Source organism: Hyaena hyaena, unplaced genomic scaffold (assembly GCF_003009895.1).
Source record: "Hyaena hyaena isolate Hyena2069 unplaced genomic scaffold, ASM300989v1 scaffold_224, whole genome shotgun sequence".
Lineage (NCBI taxonomy): Eukaryota > Metazoa > Chordata > Mammalia > Carnivora > Hyaenidae > Hyaena > Hyaena hyaena.
In genome coordinates this window covers 2,292,804-2,314,359 of record NW_024080854.1, presented here as the reverse complement: position 1 = coordinate 2,314,359, position 21,556 = coordinate 2,292,804, and the positions used below count along the sequence as shown (strand labels likewise).

Below are 21,556 nucleotides of genomic sequence, written 5' to 3'. Positions count from 1 at the left end.
TCTTAAACAAGTTACTTAACCTCTCTGAGCCTCTGTTTATTTCCTCAGCCATTAAATAAATAAAAAAAAAAAGGCCAATAACATCTATTTCAGAAGGTTATTGAGAGTACAAAATATATTGATACAGATATAGATAAAATTTAACAAAAATAAGAGTACTTGGCACAGAGCCAGGCAGAGGGTTAGTACTCAGTATGAAAGTAGCTGCTGTTAAAGTAGTGGTTTCTTTATCTATTATTGTTTCTACCTTTATTTAAAGTTCTCCTTCGCCTCTAAGTAATATGCGTATCTCCCATTCTATCACAACTCTTCTCTTCCCTCAGCACACAGACACACACTCCCTCTGTCCCGCTCCCTTTCCCCACCACCCAAAAAAATGCCTGAAGAACTGATTTGGCAATTCGACAGAAGACTGGAAAGTTGTTGGTGTTGTTTTTTGTTTGTTTGTTTGTTTATTTTTTTAACCTTTGGCTTATATAAAAAACACAACTCATAACTCTGTGGACATTTTTAAAACTAAATAAATAGCTAGGAGAAAACCTTAGGAATTTGCTAGTCCCTCAACCTATATACGTTTCAGTGAATTGATATACTAATTATATGAGTTTCATGAGGCACATATAGAAATAAACAAGCATTGGGGCACCTGGGTGGCTCAGTCAGTTAAACATCCAACTCTTGGTTTTGGCTCAGGTCATGATCTCACAGTTCTCCAGATCAAGCCCCACATTGGGCTCTGTGCTGGCGGTGTGGAGCCTGCTTGGGATTCTCTGTCCCTCTCTCTACCCCTCCCTACTTGGGCTCTCTGATCTCTCTCTCTCAAAACAAAGAATTTAAAATTTTTTTAAAAAGAAATAAACAAGCATTGTATTTTGAAAATTTTATTTTACGACATCCATGTAGGAACCAACTTTGCGTATGCATTGTCGAGGAGACATTTTTTTTCATCCTGACACTATTCCTAAGAAGCTTAACCAAGATTTCACCATTTGATTTGATAAAAAAATGATATCAGAGATGGCTAGGCATGTATAAATTACCTCCTCAGTCCAGAGTCAAAATCAAGTTTGTGAAGGGATGTGAGCTCTGTTCCAACACCTTTCTCTAAGTTTCCCCAAATGGAAACATTTCCTGAAAAAAAAAATTCCTTAAAACTGTAAATGTACAGAGACAACTGGATATTTGGGTTAGAACTTCCAACTGAATAGCTGTGAACTTTCTTTTTATTGTTATACAGACTTACAAAGTAATGCTTTCAAATCACTGTCTGTTCTGTAGATATTGCTAGCTCTTATTCTAGTGAATTGTAAATTATTATATCTTTCCTTCCATGACTAGGTGGGTTTTTAACCTACCTAGTTAGGCCTCTAGGTGCACTGCGTAAGAACACTAAACATAAATAATCATTGAACCTGTTTACGTGTTCCCTTGTCCTCCCCACATGTCATTTCTAAGCTAGAATGTGAAAGGCATTATCCACTTACGAGCTGTTTCTTCAGAAGTTTACAATATAAGTTAAGGAAAAAACGTCAGGCTGGTACCTTTTTTAAAAATTAAGTTAAAGTTTTGTTTTTCTTTGCCCTTGTGTGCATTCTCTGTGTCTCTGAAAAAATAAATATTAAATAAATAGATAAATAAAATGAAGTTAGATTTTCTTAAATGCTTACTCTGATTTGTAATGTTTATTGCAGATTACTTTTATGTAAAGGTTTTGTGTATGTGTGTGTCTTTGTTTTAATTGAGTAATTTGGATTAATGTTGTAGAGGGAGGAAGATTAATCAAAATTGTGTGATTATTTTCATAGCTGCACAGCCTGAAAGGATAAAGTTTGATACAAACTGTATGTATAAATAGTTATTTTCCTGAGGGAGTATAGTGGACTTTATCACCAAAATAAGAGTATGTGAATTAGTTTTCTCTTCTGTTTTTATACTGGTGACATTGAGTGGGAGATGATATGTAAATTCACAGTATAACCAGTTATGAACATCCAACTTGTGAGTGCTTTCTGCATTTATTGACTGTTTATATATTTTACCCACCCCAAAGCCACCCAACCCCACTCCCCCAAATACCAGTTCACTCTGAATTAATAGCACCACTTGGTGGCCAAAGCTAGGAATTGTATAAAACACCCAACATTTCTTCCCCACCAGCATGTCTCCTAAATAGACACTTCTGATCTGAGATTTGATGGACCTGGTCAGAGGTCTATCTGTTGTGCTTTTGAAGGATCTACCTCCATAAGGAAAAGTTTAAAAATAATTTTTTAATTTAAAAAATGAGTTTATTATGCATTTCAGTGATTTAAAAAATAGCAATAGTTTTATGTTGAGTATAAATAACTTGCCACAGAAATAAGTTATTAGCCATAAATGTTTTAATTTCTTATGAGAATAAAATTAGAGGGAGCTAAAAATTTAAACTTTTAATACCACTTGTTTTAATTCAAGTGCTTATTTTGAATTTAATTAAAAGAGTAGTAAAGTTATGCTGAACATTTTAAAATTGTCATTGTTGACTAGGTAGCTGTTTTGCTAAATTCTGAGATAATATTTATTCATTCTGTTATTTATAAAATAACATTTGTTTATTTTTCTAATAATACCAACAGAAACATTGTGGGGACCAAACAGACTTGGAATTCCCATTACTTTGGGTGAGAATGTAGATTAAGTGTGTTAGATGTGGTTGCTCTGACCCTTTATAAGTAAGCTGTAGCTTTGGAGAGAAAGGGAAAGGACACATAACACAACAGAAGGACATATGGCTAACTGCTGGAGATTGGCCCCTAACATTTATGTAAGGATCTGAAACGCACTATTGGGGCAGCATGATGCTCTTCAATCTAAGAGGTATCTAAACATTGCTATCATGATAAAAAGGAGAATTGAACATATCCTGGGGATTAAGTTGAGGAAAAATATGAAAATAACTTCATCTTCAGGAATTCTAGAGATTCTGGTAGTTACACATTAGATTTTTATTTTCTCTGAATTTCTGACCGAAGATACTGCTATTAGTAAGGGACTCTTTGGAATAGATTTAACAGAATGTAAAACCTTGGAAAAGGGAACATCTCTCATAGAGGATTTGCATTTTGAGTTGATCCTTTAAGAAAAGAAAAATGGGAAATATGTTGTTGATGGGCTTTTATATTTAAGGGGAATGAAAAACTTGAAATGATGGTAGGAAGCATGTGGTTGACTAATCCAGTAAAATGGATATGTAAAGATAGAAACATCTTAGTCAATGTATAACATCAATAATCCTAGGACTCAGGTGGTCAGGGAAGATCCTAAAGTCTGAATCAAGAATGTGGCTTTTTGCTATATGTGTATATGTAGAGAAAGTGAGAAAGAGAGAGAGAGAGAGAAAGAGAGAGAGAGAGAGAATACAGCAATAGCAGTATAACATAGCAACCACCATTACATTGATTTAATAACATTATACACCAGGCACTATTCTGAGTGTTTTACACATGTTGGCTCACTTATCTTCCTAGAATCCCCCTGAAGTAGTACTATTATTTTTATTTTACAAATGAGGAAATTGAGGCATAGGGAAATAAAGTAATTTATCTAAGTTCTCATAGCTCTTCAAGAGCAGGGCTGGAATTTGAATCCTCCCTGATAATCCAGTGCTAGGCAGAGTAATCTTGTTTGGCCATTTTTATTGAAGGATGCCTTAAATACTCAAATGGAATCAGAGTAGCTTATAGTTAGCCAAAAAGTGACAGGTCTTTCCCTGGAATCATGTTTCTAGAAGACAGTGTACACCAATCTGTAATTCAGGGATCATAAGGATATATCTGCATAGGAAGAAAGGCTGATTCCCCTTAACATCACTTGGTGTACTGCTCTGAGATCATTATTAAGTTTCATTGGCCTACATTATAAAAGCAAACAAAGTCCCCACTACAAATGAATGTAGTAAGTGAACAGAATGGATTTTTTAAATCAGAGATTTGAAGGTTTGCTCTTTGTTTTGTTTTGTTTATGCCATTTTGCTTATCAGAATCATTCAGAAAGCTTTGTCAAGGTTGGTCTGAATTCCAAATAAAGGGCCTGTTCTGTAAGATTGGTTACCTATGCATGTCAGGTGGGGTGGCTAAGAGTGGTGGTTTACAAGATGGACTGCTTGCATTTGAGGCCTAGTTCCACCACTAGCTAGCTCTAAGTTATATAACCTCATTCAATATTTGATGCTATCATCATCATCATCATCGTCGTCATCATCATTATTTATTCCCAGCCCATAAGAAAGCTTCTGGTTGTCACTGATCTGATGAGAGAGATATATTACATACAGTAGCTTCTGTGAGATACTGTTATTCTCAAGGCTTCAGGAAACAGCACTGTGGATACAAGTCCATCATGAAGGCCTCTTGTGTACCCTGGTGAAGAGAATGGCTCTACTGAGAAGATTAAGGGGCATTGGGTGAGTTGGTATATTGCTGAAATCCAGACTAGTCACCTGGCCTGGTCTTGCAAAACAGCATTGATTGCATTTGATTCAAAGTGTTGTGTAATTTTTGAAGCTCTGTGCAGGTTAGAGTGCTGCTGGAGATGGTTCTGCAGTGTCCCATTTTGATGAGGCTTCTGTGTTCTGAGACTCAATGTGGCCATAGACTAGAAAGGAATAGGTTAAATTCCCTTTTGCTCTCCCTCACCGAATAAAGATATTTAAGAAGGTACATAGGGAAGGATATGTCCCAGTGTTACTTGGCTATCTGTACACAAGCATGATGAACGAAGGTATAGAGTAAAAGAAGAGGTTGCTGTGCAGGCTGTGCATTGAGAGTTGGGGGTTGGATCATCGCTTACTGGAAACTGAAGGCACTGAAGACATCATGGGTATGATTTTTAAGGACATTTAAACACTTCAAGCAACACAGGAGGGGGTTACCTAAAAGAGTAGCTGACTGACTGCATAATACATCTTTGGAGAAACTCTTTATTAGAAAGAAGCCTATTTGGAGAATATCTACCTGGTTTGTCCTTGTATATTTTAAAAATGATACATATTTAATTTTCCACATTCTCAACAGAATCTAATCTCATTCTCACCTGGCATTTAGTAAATCAGCTATTTCATCTGCATTGCCAATTTCATAAGCTGATTTTAAAGATGCTCGGCTTTTAAAATCAAAATCTCTTTCTGTAAAAATGATGAAAACTTACATCCTCGGTGAAGGTGTTTATGTTATAAATATTTAGTTTTTCTTATTGAGGGCTTTCTTTTAAATTATATACACCTTTACTTCAAATTGTCATTTTTCAATTTTTCTTTTGTGTTAATAACTAGTAAACTTTTAAATGTGTTCTAGTAGTTTATAATTTTCTATCTTAAAATTTACCTTCTTTACTCTTGATGTTAAGAAGTATTCCACGAGGGGCGCCTGGGTGGCTTAGTCGGTTGAGCGTCCGACTTTCGCTCAGGTCATGATCTCGCGGTTCGTGGGTTCGAGCCCCGTGTCGGGCTCTGTGCTGACTGCCAGCTCAGAGCCTGGAGCCTGTTTCAGTTTTTGTTTCTCTCTCTCTCTGATCCTCCCCTGCTCACGCTGTCTCTCTCTCTCTCCTAGAAATAAATAAAACATTAAAAAAAAAATAAAAAAAAAAAAAGAAGTATTCCATGGTCTCCTTTGTTCTTAAATCTGTAACACCCTGGAAATAACTAGACTTTTATTACCTGGAGCACAGCCACATAGTTATGTCCTTGTTATGGCCATCTTTTGAATGCAGTAGTGACACTGATGACCCTGTAGAGCTTTCACTTTGTTTTTCCAGCTGCAGAAATGAGTTTGTACTGATTCATCCACATTTTTTACCTATCCTGCTTAGGACCAAAGACATACTAACTATACTAACTGTAGAATTTAGGACTATCAAAGATTTCAAATATAATTTGTGTCTGTGGAGTTGTTTAGAAATTTACCCTCACTCTAGTTATTCCCGGTTATGTGTCTCTCCACATAAGACTACGAACCTTTTGAGGAGAGGGATCACATCTTGATCATCTTGGTATCTGCATTTCCTGGCACAGCGCTGCCTGCACGTGACATCATCATCATCATCATTGTAGCTAGCATTTTTAGTCTTGGGTACTGTGCTAAGGTTTTACATAGATTTTTTCATTTATTTCCTCTAACAACCATATGAGATAAGCAATTTGATTACCCTTATAGAAGTGAAAACTAAGGGGGCACCTGGGTGGTTCTGTTGGTTAAGCTTCCGACTCTGGATTTTGGTTCAGGTCATGATCCCAGGGTTGTGGGATTGAGTCCTGCGTTGGGCTCTATATTCAGCGCAGAGCCTACTTAAGATTCTCTCTCTCTCTCTCTCTCTCTCTCTCTCTCTCTCTCAGTTCCATCTTCTGCCCCACTCACCTGCTTGTGTTCTCTCTCTAAAAAAAGAAGAAGAAGAAGAAGAAGAAAAGAAACTAAGACTCAGAGGTTCATTAATCTAAATTCAAGGAGCTCAGTCAAGTTGTTTTTGTTTGTTTGTTTGTTTGTTTTTAGCCAAGCTGGAAAAAAAGCCATTTTGGATGCAGATCCAGTGTTCATCTTATTTGCATCATATTCACAATGATATCTCTAACCAGCCACAGAAACTATAGACAGTACAATTATACATTATGTTTGGCCTTATCAGAATTTATAGTCTTATCCACAAAAGTACCTCATAGAGTCAATACGAGTAAACATTCATAAGGGTGGTCTTAATTCTAAAGAGGTCTTTATTCTAAGGTTTATTTGTTAGTCATTTCCATATACTTAATGAATATTTCCATAAAATACTTAAGTTATAGATTGGGTTCTGAAACCACCCTATTAAAAAACAGTATGCCTAAATGACCTTTAAAAAAAAAGATGAACCTCTGTTCTCCCAATGAGAAGAGCCCCCCACCAGAAATTTTGACTTACTTAAATATATAAAAGGTTAGAAATATCTTTTATAATATTTTATTTAACTGTATACACATGCGTATTTAAAATCACATCTTAAAATACATTAATATGGAAATATTGCTTCTGTCCACTCCCACCTTTCAAGAAATACTTTTAATCAAATCTTCATGTTTGTCTTTAACATTAGTCTCTGTCACTTCTGGAGCCACTCTTTAAGTCATTTCTATGACATGACTGTGTGAAGGCTCTTGGACAAGGAGAGGGGGTAGAGAGGAGTCCGCCAGGTGCAGTCCAAACAAAAGGACTTCAAGAGAGGGGCGAACTGGCAGGGGAAGCTATCCATCTGTAAGCATGGCTCACAATTCAAATTTTCCCCTTATTACAGGATGCCTAATTGATTCACTAAGTAGACAGTAGTCTGGTTCAATGATGCCTATATAAAAATGACTCACTACATTTTTGTAACAAAATATGTTAAATATACCTCTGAAAAGTAAGTGCAGTTTTAGACTTATGTTCTGAGCATTTTAGCTTTAGTCACATGGCTGTTTGTGGGTAGTGAAGATAATCATGCATTAACTGAAATGTGGGTCATATTAATACCTTCACATGCTCTTATCACTGAAAGGTTAGCAGGTGTAAACCCATCCCATATGTAACTCAAAGAAAATTCTAAACTATAAGTAATATAAAGAATTTTTTGTTATAATTTTCCCATGATCAGTCACTGCTTCCATACTATTTAAATTTGTTTATTTATTTATTTATTTATTTATTTATTTATTTATTTATTTTTGCTGTTTTAAGTTTGTGCTAGGTTTACCTTTGGGATATCTAGCACTGACCTTTGGCATAAAAAAGGCTGTTCAGACTCTATTAGGGAGTTGGTACAAGAAGACTGCTGTTAATTTCCAACCTTTAGAAATAGCTTCTTTTTTTATGTTTAAGTTTATGGAGGAACAACTTTGGTGAAGCTGTCTGTACCTCTTCCTGTAAGAAGTATATGCTAAAAGTCTATCGGAATTTATCTGTAGAAAAACGTTGTCCTAAATCTCTGTTTTACCAAATGAGTAAATAAGAGGTATGTTTATTTTGAGAGAGTGTGTTAGTTTTTATTCTACTGCAACAATAGGAGACAAGATTTTCCCCAAAGTTTATATTAATACTATAACAAATATATCAGGCCAAGCAAATAGTTTTAAGACCATTATTGCTGAAAAACATTAGTAAAGATTATGAGATTCTTTGTATATTGATTGCTGTTTCAGGATATTCTTGGGGTAGAAACATTTATCGGCTATTTGCTTATATAGTAAAATGTTTTCATAATAAAGTTATTTTCTAAGTTTAAAATATTTTCTAAAATGGATGCCCTGGAATCTTGCAGTAATCTTGCAGTAATGTTGCTTCAGGAGTTGATGTGTCCATGGCCCTACATAACTACAGTAAATTCCTCTTTTTTGTCCATTAAATAAATCTACCAGATTTCGCTTCCTTTGTTATTAAAATGTGATTCTCTGGTACCAGCTAGTCTCTCTACTGTAATACATTCTGTTTTTCAAAGGTCATCATGTTGGTGTTATCATACCATTAGGACAATTTGTAATGGCAACTTTTTTGTTTGGTGTGGCTTTGTTACATTGTGTCCCTTAAGGGCCATATGTGATCACTGGTCAGCCATCCCTTAGATGGGGCTATGGCAAGATTTCAGGATTTAACATTTTCAAGGTAGAAATTTTGAATTCGTTTATATGTACAACAATAGCCTACATCTTTATGTTTTCATTCTTTTCCACTGAAATCATCTTCTGTTTAGCTAAAATTGTATTGTTCTTTATTTTAAATTGTATATAAGTATTCAGTGCCTAAAAATATATCTTTCTAAATAGATGATAAGTTTATGGAGAAAGATTAATTAGGGAAGATTAATTAGTAGACAGTTTTTGAATATATGATTGATAACTTTAGGGTTTTGACATCACTTTTCCTTTATTCATTTAAAAATTTACATTGAGAATACTGCTTCTGAAAAAATAAATGAAAACCACATATGTATTCCTGGATAAATGAATGAATTCTTGAATGAAATTAAATCTTTAAATCTTTTTTGATTTTTGGAGAAGATGGAATATAAAAATGGTTGGTATAGTCAACCTGCTTTTATTAAGTATTTATAGTGCTTAAGGTGTTAAGTATATTATAGTATATAATGCTGGATATTATGCTGCATCCTGTTAAGTAGTTTTTGTGAACTATGTCATAGGGAGAATGATTGGAAATCATATTTATATAGTTACTCTTCCTGCCATTATCATTATTCTTGATCATTTAATAATTTTTACAAATCATATCCCAGTTGTAGTAATTGGCTAAAAGAAAAAAAATTGACATTAAGAAATTGTGATGTCAGAAAAGATGTTACATTCCTAGAGGCTAAATAAAAACAGAAGTCTTCAAGGAGAAAAAAAGAAAAAAATATATTACCAGAGATTTTATTAACTTTAAAATGTTAATGTGATGTTGTTATTTGTAGTATATTTACCTGAGGCACTGTGTTTTAAAATACAGTATAACAACCCGGCCATGTTTTTACATTTCAGTAATTGTATATTGACTTGTAGTACTTTGTCACTTTTTATTTCAAAACGATCTTCAGTAGTATATGTCTTGAATTTTTCAGTTCATAAAACTGAAAAAGAATTAAGATTTTTTAAAAGTATCAGTATTGACTCTATGATGACAAAATGTAGTTGTAATTACAAATTAAAGATAATTTTGAAAGACAAGTAGTTAACCAGGTGAGGTTAAACAAGATAAAATGATTTATGGCCATTTTATAAAATAATGACAGTCTTCATTTTAAGCTACAATGTAAAGTGCTTTATTCTGAGATTATGTATTGTGGTAGAAGCTAAAACTGCCTTTTTTCTAACAGTGCCAGAATACAACCTCTTTTTCTTTTTGCACTAACAAGACTGCTTTACCACCACAGCCCACTCTAAGTAATTAAATCAATCCTTTGTACTTACCGTATTCTCCTCTAGTGACGGTACTAGATCTGATTATATGCTTCATGCATATTCAAAGTACCGCACTGACAGCTCTTTAATGAGCTCTTACTTAATCAGTATGAACAATGTTCATCTTGTTCTTTTTTTCCTCATGCATTAGAGCTAGGAACAGTTGGGAAAAATGAAACATCCAGCATTCATTTGAAAAATATATTGTACTTTGAAAAGTGTCTAAGCTGAGGAAGTTGCATTCTGCCCTTTAAAAGTCTGATGGACAAATTGGATTACTAGTATTGGATTAAATAACAAATGGTTAGAGGAGAAATGAGAAAAGCTCACTGTGATCACAGGCTTTAATATTTTTTGTTACTTATAAAGCTAAAGGGGTCTTTAACCAGTTATTAAAGTCAGGATTAATTTGTAATGGTTCAACTTACTGGCTTTTAAAAGCTTTTTAAATTTAAAAAATTTTAAATCCCGAAAAACAATAGTGTAATGATGTATTAGAAGAAAATTTATTTTTTTTATTACTAGGCTAAATATAGATTTCCATCATTGTATACTATCTCAGATAGGAGATAGTGATACAGAATTGATTTAACCTCAGATATGTTTTTTTTAGTTAATTTATATAATCTATGTGGTAGACTGTAATGTGTCTTTAAATATTTGTTATTGTTAGGCTTATTTCCTTTTGAAGTACAAGACTCTTGTATGATTAGTCATTTACTAACAATTAGAGGAGGGGTATCTTTTATTCTTACCTAGAAATCATAGGCATGAAGTTAAACTAAAAGTAACACAGTACTATATCCATATTGTTTTTCTCAAGGAAGCAGTCTTCCATTGAAGAAAATGATGCTAATTTAAGAGTAGGCTAGTTGCTTCTAGTATTGCTGAAAGCCTGAATTATAGGTTGTTAAACTCAAAACAAAGTTTTAATCTGTCTATATTTTTAGAAGCCACTTATGTTATGAACATATGAATTAAGTCTTTAATCAGCAAATAAAATATCATAAAAACTGCACCTATTAATATTGCACACATGTGTCATTTCACTGATCAAAAAGGCCTTCACCAGGGTACAATTGGCCTTTTTCCAAATTGCAAGCTTTTTCTCAGCTTTTTCTTTCTACTCTTTCTTCTTTTGTTGCTACCCAGGGATTTGTGCGTATCGCAGCCTGTATCACAGCCTGTATCACATGATCAGTGTCAAGACATCACATGGTCCAAAGTGAATACAAAACCAGCTACCCTAAAAGAGAGATTAAAAATACTGTAAAACAATAAAGACTTTTGTTCATACTCCAAAAAAATCTATCCTATGCCTGCTTCATACCATAAAGTTTTAACAGCATTTAATGAAGGCATGTATCCTCACTATTCTCCCTAATGATGAACAACAGATATCTATTTTATAGGGATACTCTGAAGTACACGTTTGATCTTTTGCACACAGATGAGCTCTTTATATTCTGTTTCCATTCCAAAAATTTCTTCAGGTTTCTATTAATGTGGAAATAGTTAAATTATGGTACGTCCATAATTTATGCAAATATTAAAAATAATGAGGTAGATCTTTGAACAGTGTAACAAAAGCAAATCATAAGGCAATATATAATATGATCTTACTTATGCTAAAGACAAGAAACCTGTATTTGTCTATAAATAAGGCATAATGCAGTGATTTGATATACATAGTAATCTGTGTGGTCTGAAAGGAGATGGGCTAAACTGTAGAAGTACTTACTTCTGGACAAAAGAGATGGAGAGAGGAATGGGGAGGGAGGGGCTGGTGAACGAGGACATGGCTTTTCACTGATTTTATTTTAGGTATCTATTGTCTGAATTTTTTAAATGGGCTGATTGTGTGTTTGAAAGTTAAAAGAAAATATCTTGCCTAAAAAAATAAAGCTAGGATATTTTATTTTTTATTAGATATTTAAATTAGCCCTACAGATCTATACAGAAGTGGAACTGAAGTATTAAATACTGGCCTAGCAAAACAATAAACCAATCATGGGTGAAATTCAGAAAGAAGAAAGTCAAAGAATTATAAATTTGAGAGGTACAGTTTGAATGGAGAGATGAGAAGAAGATGAGGGATTAATATTTTTCTTGAATGTGATTGTGGCCTACTTCTACATGAACAATACCAAATATATACTATATATTAGAACCCTTGATATACTGGCCTTCAGTGGGGAGTGGTATAGATGATGAAGAATGAATTCTAAATGTATAATCAGTAAGTCTAAATTTTAGATCTTCTCTCTGCTGAAATGTTTTGTGATGTACTGATCATTATTATGTTCATTATTATGTGTCTTTTCACAGGTAGTTAAAGGTATTTTTTGTAGCCTAGTCATTTATAATTTATTTAAAATAATTTGTATGTGTTTACCCTATTAGGGATGATGAGTTCCAGGATGATATATGAATGTATATCTTTAGTTTACTTTTGGGGAGGAAAATAAGAAAAAAAAAGCAAGTTGTTACAAGTGGAAGCTTTCACAAAAATCTCTGGATTTCTGTGATCTTCCTATTAGTCTTATAATTCTGTTAATGATTTTTTTAATGTTTGGTGGAGTTTTTTGTTTTTTGTTTTGTTTTGTTTTATCATGACCGTATGTCTGTTAGCAGCATGAGTTCCTTATTGAAATATAACTAGTCAGCCTCTGGGGTGGATTTAAAAGTTGGAACACTTTTTTCTTTTCTTCCTTTTTTTCTTTTATTTTTTTTCCTTCTTTCTTTCTTTTTTTTTTTTCCACTGTACTTAATGTTAGTATGATCTGCAGATATGTTCAGCAGGACTGAAATATGTATGCTGAGTAATACCAGCTTTAGAAGATTGGCTTATGAACTTTTAGATGTTGATTTATTTTTTCAGGCCCTAGACTTTATTATTATGTTATTATAAACAGTTTAATTTGTACTTTTGGGGTAGATAAAATATTTCATGTTTAAAAAAAACCCTTGTGCTAATCTATTACTTGGCTTGTAAAATTTCATAAAGTAATAAATAATTTGCTGAATTACAGGAAGGAACACAGAAGAAGAAGAAGCTATGATGCAGGAATGGTTTATGTTGGTTAATAAGAAAAATGCTTTAATAAGGAGAATGAACCAGCTTTCTCTCCTGTAAGTACTCATGCTTATGCTTATTTTTCCTACAACAAATGAATCTTAGGCTTTTTGTCATTGCCTACTTTGGGGTTTCAATTTAATTAAGCTTAATATTTTTCTTTCCTTGGAGATTATAGTATAGTTTATATAAAAATAAAAATTAAAAACAGTATATAATAATTTCTCATCTGAGCAGTAGTTTTTTAAAATAGTGATATATACTGAAAAATGTTTATTGTATAGAAAGCTAGGGAATATAAAAAATTTTTGTATTTAAGAAATAAAACCCTAGTGCACCAAAAAGGAGATTTGGATTATATATACTAAGGGTTATTGGGGAAAAGAAATAAAATTAAACTTTATTTAACATCACATTTTAAGTTAAAAATGGTAACAATTCTTACTGTGGACAAAAGTACATTTGTATTCTACAGATGATGTTACCCTAAATTTGGATGATTTCTCCAATCATAAAAAGATCACTTTTGTGTACAGTAAAATGTAGACTAGACCAAATGTAAGCAGTTCTTGGTCTTTGGCATTTAGTTCACTATAGGACTTAATGCGTGTTTCTTTCTGTTCACTAGAATATTCTTATATTATGCCACCTAGTGTGGGAAGGAGCAGGCTTACATGTTTTATTTTAGCAAGAACCTCTATTTTTGTCATTTCTGCCACTCCTGAACTTGATTAGAAGAGTTATGAAGAGGCACAAAACTCCACTATTCCTGGATTTTTTAATTGTCTCTGTATTAAATTTGCACTGGTAGTACTTACATGTTTCTTGTATTCTTTTCAACATGGCATTCTAGACAAAAGAATGTTTACTGTAAACTATGAAAAATATTTTACAATATAGCCCTATACCAGGCACTTAATACAAGAAGCTTACATGAGACTACTTACCTGAAGATTAAACTATACCTCTGTGCAATTGAGAATTGAAGGAGAAAAATGATAGCACTAGTAAATATTCAACCTGAGGAAGGTTTTAGGTTTGTGTATCGTTTGTTTGGAGTAGCTTAAAGTTAAAGAGAAAAGTCAGTTATGAGTCCTAAAATCAATGTAACCTAAAGGTTCTTTTAAGTGTTTAATGATTTAGTAATTAGCATATTGATGAACTTTTGCAACTTGCCTAGGGAAAAAGAGCATGATTTAGAACGACGGTATGAGCTGCTGAATCGGGAATTGCGGGCGATGCTAGCCATTGAAGGTAAGAAATGCTGTGGTGGAGTGAGGTACATGAAGTGTCAACTGTCAAGGAGATTTAAAGACTGTAATACCCTTCTAGTCTCACTAGGTGTGGCCTGACTAGGAACCAACAGAAATTACAGATAAATGCCTTAGAGTCAGAAAGCAACAGACACATAAAACCTAAGAACTCTAATTCAGGTAGATATTCATTATGTGTGCTATTAAAGACAAAATTGTCTTAACTCTTGTCAGTAAGCTCAGATGTCCATTAAACGGCAAATATAAGGAGTTAAATGATTTAATTACATTTTACTATGTGAAATTTTACAAGGGAGGTTGGGGAAAGATTTATCATTTTGATTTTTCACATCAGACTCTAAATTTTACCTTAATATTTAATTGATGTCAACGCTGAAATATGTCTGCAATCTACTATAGTTCTTAAGATCCCAACTCCTATTAAGTGAATATTCAGGCAAAGATTGACATAAGAGATAAATGAAACACTTCCATACTTTTCATAAAGCTTTTAAATGAATTATGTAGTAATCCATGATTCATGACATCAGTAAACATCAGCTAGCTTAACTATGGCATTTACTAAATGTGATTTTTTTTTTAAATTCTTACGTTGTTTAAGAATGCTGTTCTCCTTACACCTTTTAGTTGAAAATGTCTTATAGTTCAAAGATGTCTACTTAAAAACTAATCCTTTGTGCTCAGGAAAATGGACCTTTTGTCTAATCAATGCAAATTGATTTTCCTATTCTATATTGACCTCTTAACCCATTGACTGTCCATAGTAATTTCCTTCTTTACCTGATAAGGTACCTGATCCATAATAAGCCAATTCTAATTAGTTTAGAAACTAGAAATTTAAGTTTGTAAAGGAAAGCCAAATGAAACTATATATTTTTAAAATATGTTAATTAACATTGTGATTAAATAAACTATATGCTATTTATCTAAATATAATCTTACCCATGTATAAAGGTTTTATTTTTAAATACTTTTGTATCCGTAACCTTATTTGATAAATATGACTGAAATTTGTATATCCTCATTTAGAAATCTGATTTACCTTATTTAAAAGGCTTCAGATAACTAATTTCCTTCAAATGGGTATCCAAATGTATCAAATTATAAATTGATAATGATTATAAAATTTGTCAAAATTATTTAAGAAGTTCTGTGAAACTTGCCATTGAAATGAAATGCACAGGTATGCTAAATGGTATTTTTCCTCTTCATAAAATCTTTTATAGTCATAATGTAGCCTTTGAAAGAGATTGGAAAGCTAAATAGTCAGATGAAAAGTGGGTATAGCAGATACTATTTATATGGCATATATATGTATGTAATATAAAATGTATGTATATATAGTATGTATAATGTATGACTCATTATACAGTTTATTCTTTCTTTATAGATTCATTATACATTACAGTGAATGCAGAGTATTAAAAACACTCTCTCATGTATAGTAAGTTAAATTATCCCAAAAATACAGCTTGATACAATACAGTTAACAGTTAATACAGGCAGATATTGCTTCTGTGCCCAAACCAGTATTATTACCAAATACCATCTTAAAAACAGGGCCATGATACATTTAAAAGATCTCCTTTTTATGGTCAGTCCTATCCCTATATACCAAATCTACAATCTTGAATAATTTAACATTTTATCTGCCTATTCTTGTTCATACCAATACAAAGTCATTTTTTAAGAAGGGGAAAAAGTGATTTTCTTTTTCTAACACATTTAATACAGTTGGTAGTTTTTTGAGGTTTTGTTCTGTTTTGTTTTATTGTTTAATTAAGATCACTCTTCCATATGTGATTGTGTCAGTTTCTGTTGCTGGTTGAGTCAAAAAGAGACTTGAGGAAAGAAGCAGCCTGTTGATGACAAATAAAGATACTTTGTTAGTAAGAGGCCTGTCCTCCTATCCTGGACAGTGCATGGGCTGGGCTGTCCTAGACAGGTATTGACTGTGTTGATGATCAGTTCTGTGAACACAGTGTCTTCTGAGTCAGCCCCTAGAATGTATGTGCATGCAGTTCAGTAGCCTTTTGGAGTGTAAAAACCCACAGAAAAACACATGAATAGGCAACACTAGTTAGTTTTGTTTTGCTTTCCTTTGTTTTAAGTTTCATTCCTCTTTTCTTTCCTGTATCTTCTATTTAGTAGCCATAAGATGGTTTTCATAATAAGTAAACTAAAATCTTTTCAAATAAATTTGCTGCTGAAGCTATTTACCAGGAAAAAAGCACAGAATGTTAATAGCCATATAGCACATTGAAAGAAATATTCTAGCAGCTCAGTTTGAGAAGGAAAATAATTCAATATATCCATTTTTCTGAAAATCCATAATCATTTTGGCCTGTTTTTTGCCTTTTTTTCCTTGAGGTATTTTTCATAGCAGGAGTTTCACTCTACTGAGCTAAGTTGTAGGATCCCTTAAGCTAACAAACATCTTTTAGATACTTTTCCTATAGGTTTTTTGTTCCAAATTATTTAATGCGCCCTCAGGAAGGATAAATTCATTTCTGCACACATTGGGGTGGGCTTTTAGAAAGTGGTGTGTTCATTTTCTGCACAAGAAATGGATCTTCTCTAGGATTTTGTACATCTTGATTTATTCTTGGCTTAGAGTTTGAAGTGGGTGCTCTTCTAAAGGGATTTATGCATAGGTTCACTATTTTTGTAGTTATGGTTTATATGATAAGCTTTTTATATTTAAAATCAATATGTAATCCTGTGGAGGAGCTTATCCCCTAAAACCCCATTTGTAAATCTATTTTAGCTTTGTTACACAGCACAGCCACAGTCTTCCATAGATTGATTAGGTACAGCAGTAGAATCCTATCAAATGGCCTGCTCTGATGATGATGCAAACTCTTTCAGGATTGCTAGTTGACTGGAACTAAAGATAAGACTTGACTGCAATCCCCCAATGTGCTCTTTACAAAACTAGTGTTAATTTTCATCAAAGTGCCAGGCTTATTTATAGTGGCAAGGTTGAAGGTTTACTACAAGAACTTTAGGTCCTTTCTATCGAAGTATTTATAGGTATTTCTTTTGCCTTTTTTTCCAAGGTAATTATCAACTTCAGCAAATAAACTCAATTGGGGAATGAATAATTGGTCCTATATATAAAAAAGAAATTTTTAAATTAACAAAACTGTTCAGTGCAGATGGACATAAACAGAATCTCTTTATTTCAACACTTTGGCTCAAATGCAGCATCAAAACTTAATCCTATTTGTTGCAAGAGGATATGGCTTTTGTAGCAAAAGTACACTGGAATCTTTAAATTAATCAGAAGCTACATTGTAGTCTGTTCAAGTCAAAGTCAGTGTATCTAGCTAGCTGTGACTGGTGTTACAGGTGAGTAATCCTTTCTTAAAATGCATAACAGGTAACATATAGACTTACATGCAGGTTTTTAAAACATGACATTACCTCTAAGTGAAACTGTTAAAAGGGGATTTATAAATTTTTTTTTAATTTAGGCATGAACGTACAAATGTAAATCTTGATCAGTTTTAAAGGTATTATTAAATTATTTTAAATCATCAAAATAGTTTACTTAATATCCCATCAGCATTCAAATATGTGTATGTGTGTGTGTGTGTGTGTGTGTGTGTGTGTGTGTGTATAAATATACTCCCATGAGAAAGCAAATGCCAAGTAAAAGTAGTCTTGCTAGTGTAAAATCTCACTGTACATAGCTATTTCCTCTGTAGTTGACTAATATTTTGTAGATAGATATTAATGTAGCAATGACAAATTTAATGTCAGAAATCCTTAAATTTATGCTGCAACATTTTAAATTCTAATGTCAGTTAAATTTGACTGTGAAATGATGAAAATAACCTAAATATTCATAACTAAAAAATGTTTTTGTTATTGTTACAGAAATGTCTTTATTGAACTAGGAAAAAGTCAAGATTTTTAAAAATTATTCATTTCTTCAGGGGTTAAAAAAAATTTTCTCTCATCCTTATTGTTAAAGCCTTATTTATCTTGATATTTCTAATTATTAATTAAAGCCTTAGAAGTGACTGGTCAAGTGCAGAGAAGGAACAATTTAATTAAGAAAATTATAGGACTGTTGTTAAATTTTATTTTTTCTTGATTTTAAAAATATTTATAATTTTCAATTTAATTGTATTTTTTAAGTATTTGGTGGAGGAAATTTATAAAGCTCTTATCAAAATGTTTTGGAAGAAAAGAATTATAAAGCTTATAATGTGAATGATTTCTTGAGGTTGAAAGTGGAAAAATTAATATTCATCAAAACTGGTAATCTTAATAATTATAAAATTTAGTTACAAATCTTCTACAAATTTAGCAGGTCTTTCTCTGAGATAATATTTCTAGAACTACAGTTACCTGAAATTAGACTAGATGACCTTAAAGATCCTTCCAACTGGAGTGTCTATTAATTTTTCTGCTGTGTAGAGTACGACTGATTTAAGAACAGGAGTTAAATTAGAAAATTGTTTTGCGTTCCTGCCCACAGTTGCATTTAAATGCAAAGAATAAGATTGTGGTAGATATGGCTTTTCTTCAATGTTGCTGTTTTGTTATTATTTTTGTTAATTCTTATATTCAGAAAAAAACTTTCCATAGTAATAGTTTCTTTATTCCTTCCCATGCGATAGAATATTTCACTTCTCCTTTTATAAGAATGTAATGTGACCAGTTAATGTCCTTATTTGTGCAATTTTTGTATCAAATGTGGATAATTAATACTTGGCATTTTCATATATATATATGCATGTATTTGAGCTTATAAAGAAAGGAATAGTGATAGAATTGAATAAAGCATTCTAGCTTTTTGCTGCTATTCTAACCTTTATTGCATGATGATGCATCTAATTTTTAATTTGTAAATACAAGATAGAATTCCCTCTAGCACCATTTGCTTTCATAAAGCTGCTGAGCAGTTTGCTGTCTTGAATAAATTTTGCTTTGGAGGGGGTCGGGGGGATTTGAACCAGCACATTCTTGTGTGGTTTGTGAAGATTCACATGGTAACCAGCGGTGTGCATTGTTAGGTTTATCTGAATAAGCACCAGCCATGTGAGTTTTAACATGATTGCCCAGGGCAATGGAGAGAGAAGAGAGAAACCCGAAAGGATTGCACTCCTCTCTGTTTTTTGGAAAGTGCATTTGTTGGGGGAGGGGGATGCATGAGTCAGTGCAGTGGCCAGGGTGTGTTTTTTTTTTTTTTTTTTTTAAAGCTGGTGTCCTGTTTCCCTCTAGGTCCTCATTTGTTCTGCTATCTGCCTCATCATCTACTTCTTCTTTTCATTGTTTACCTTCCTAATGAGGGAGGCGGGGTAGACTGGGGGTTGATTGACAGCTACAAGCCCTTACAGTCTGGCCAGAGAGCAGTTGGCTTTGGTTTTAAAAGTGCTTTAAATGTTCGATTTGGTCCTGTTTTTATTAAACGAAACTGCTGCTCATCTTAAGGAAATTACCAGACCAACGTAGATTAGGAAATATATTAATGGGTCCTAAAGCCTTCAAAAACCCTGCCCCTATCCGTGGAAAGCGCACTGCCCATCGGATTTTCCAACCTTTAACGTGGGGTTTCAAAAAGAAGTATGTAATTTTTCCTTTGCAAAAGTGCTTTGATTTTAAACCACCCAGCAAACCTCTCCAAAAGAAAACTGGCTGTGATGCGATCGAGAGCTGCAGTGTAATATTGCAGAGCAAATTTATTTTTTACTTCAAAGAAAAATGCTAATTAGCCGATTCACTACTTTTAAAGTTATTGTGAAGCATATGGCGCCCAGTGTGAGATACATCCAACTGCTAAAATAGAGCGAAGAGGAAATTAGCGAAGAATGGGCTGTATGGGGTGAGCATGGGGGTGGGGGAGGATAGGTTCTCAAGCAGAGTCTCCAGCCTTTTCAGAGTGATTTTTATCGCCCATCTCTGCTTCTTCCCGCCCCCTCATTTACCCACTCCCCCCCCCCCCCCCCCCCCCCCCCTTCTCTTCTGGGCCTCTGGCTCTCCCTACCCCCTCTCTGGCAAAATCAGGTGTGCACCTCCGGCAGACAACCGGCTCACACCTGGCGTCTTTTGCAGGTTCCAGCCCAGCCGTAGCCATCTCCATCTGTGGGAAATATTTAGGAATTGGGGTTTTAGGGTGAAATCCTGATCAGGACGGCCAAACTCCCGATAAAACACTAGTTAGTGGCTCTATAACATGGTTTGCGGAGAGATACAAGGAAAAGGCGGGAAGGGGGGGCGGGTTTGCCAAGGTCCTGCGGGTGGATAACGAGCCTCCTGTCCTCTGCAGACTGGCAGAAAACCGAGGCCCAGAAGCGACGCGAGCAGCTCCTGCTGGATGAGCTGGTGGCCCTGGTGAACAAGCGCGACGCCCTCGTCAGGGACCTGGACGCGCAGGAGAAGCAGTGAGTGGGCAGTGGGGTCGGGGGTCGAGTCTCTGCCGCCAGCCGAGGGGCCAAGAAGTTTGCGGAAAGTTCAGTCCAGCGGTCTCGGGTGGGCCGGGGGCGGGGGGCGGGGAGTGGGCAGCCCTCCCTTCCCCGAACTGGCCCCAGGATTCTTATTCCCGCTGGGGCTCGGATTGTGGGGTGAGAGGGGAGTGCCACTCTGCCCTCCACGTCGAAAAATAAATGTATTTCCTGTTTGACTTCCAGGGCTGAAGAGGAAGATGAGCATTTGGAGCGAACTCTGGAGCAAAACAAAGGCAAGATGGCCAAGAAAGAAGAGAAATGTGTTCTTCAATAGCAGCCGGACCAGAATCTCCCAACATTTTAATCCTGGGTCCCCAGACCAGAAAATGTCAGACTCGTTGTTGATTTAAAACTTTTAACATTTTTGGGGGCTGGATCGTACTTCTTTACCACCACCACCGCCACCCCTTTTCCTCCCTCCTTTCCAGATAATATACAAAATTCCAAAATAGCATTGTTTAAGGATTTTTTTGTGTGTGAGTTAATCATTTCCTTGAAATCATGTGAAATAAATTTGCACAGATACCTTGTGAGTGATTGGTATTGAGAGTGTTCAAGAGACTGTTCAAAGAAGAAAGAAAAAAACCTTTCTCATTATTTTAACTCAGTTTTTTGATGGGAGAAATATTTGGAACATTTCGTTGTTGCTGTTGTTGTTGTTGTTAATAGCATAAATGGTGGGGGGAGGGGTAAGTAGGGGGTAAGAGAAATGTCATGAATGATTTTTTTCCAATCCTGCCATATGTAACACTTGACTCTTACCTAAATTTTATAGTTAGATCATATTCAATCTACTTATTAAACTGTGTTCTATTTA

The 21,556-nt window shown here is 34.3% G+C and overlaps 1 protein-coding gene across 1 annotated transcript in view; it reads left to right on the top strand.

The window, feature by feature from the left end:
• The window catches only part of EHBP1 (EH domain binding protein 1), a gene marked incomplete at its 5' end in the record, with an annotated part of 199,053 nt that extends 177,497 nt beyond the window's left edge, over positions 1 to 21,556 (top strand). The window contains 4 exons of the mRNA XM_039243181.1: positions 12,964 to 13,063; positions 14,188 to 14,261; positions 20,562 to 20,676; positions 20,923 to 21,556. Of these exons, the coding sequence (XP_039099112.1) occupies positions 12,964 to 13,063; positions 14,188 to 14,261; positions 20,562 to 20,676; positions 20,923 to 21,013 (380 nt within the window). The remainder of the gene's footprint in view (positions 1 to 12,963; positions 13,064 to 14,187; positions 14,262 to 20,561; positions 20,677 to 20,922) is intronic.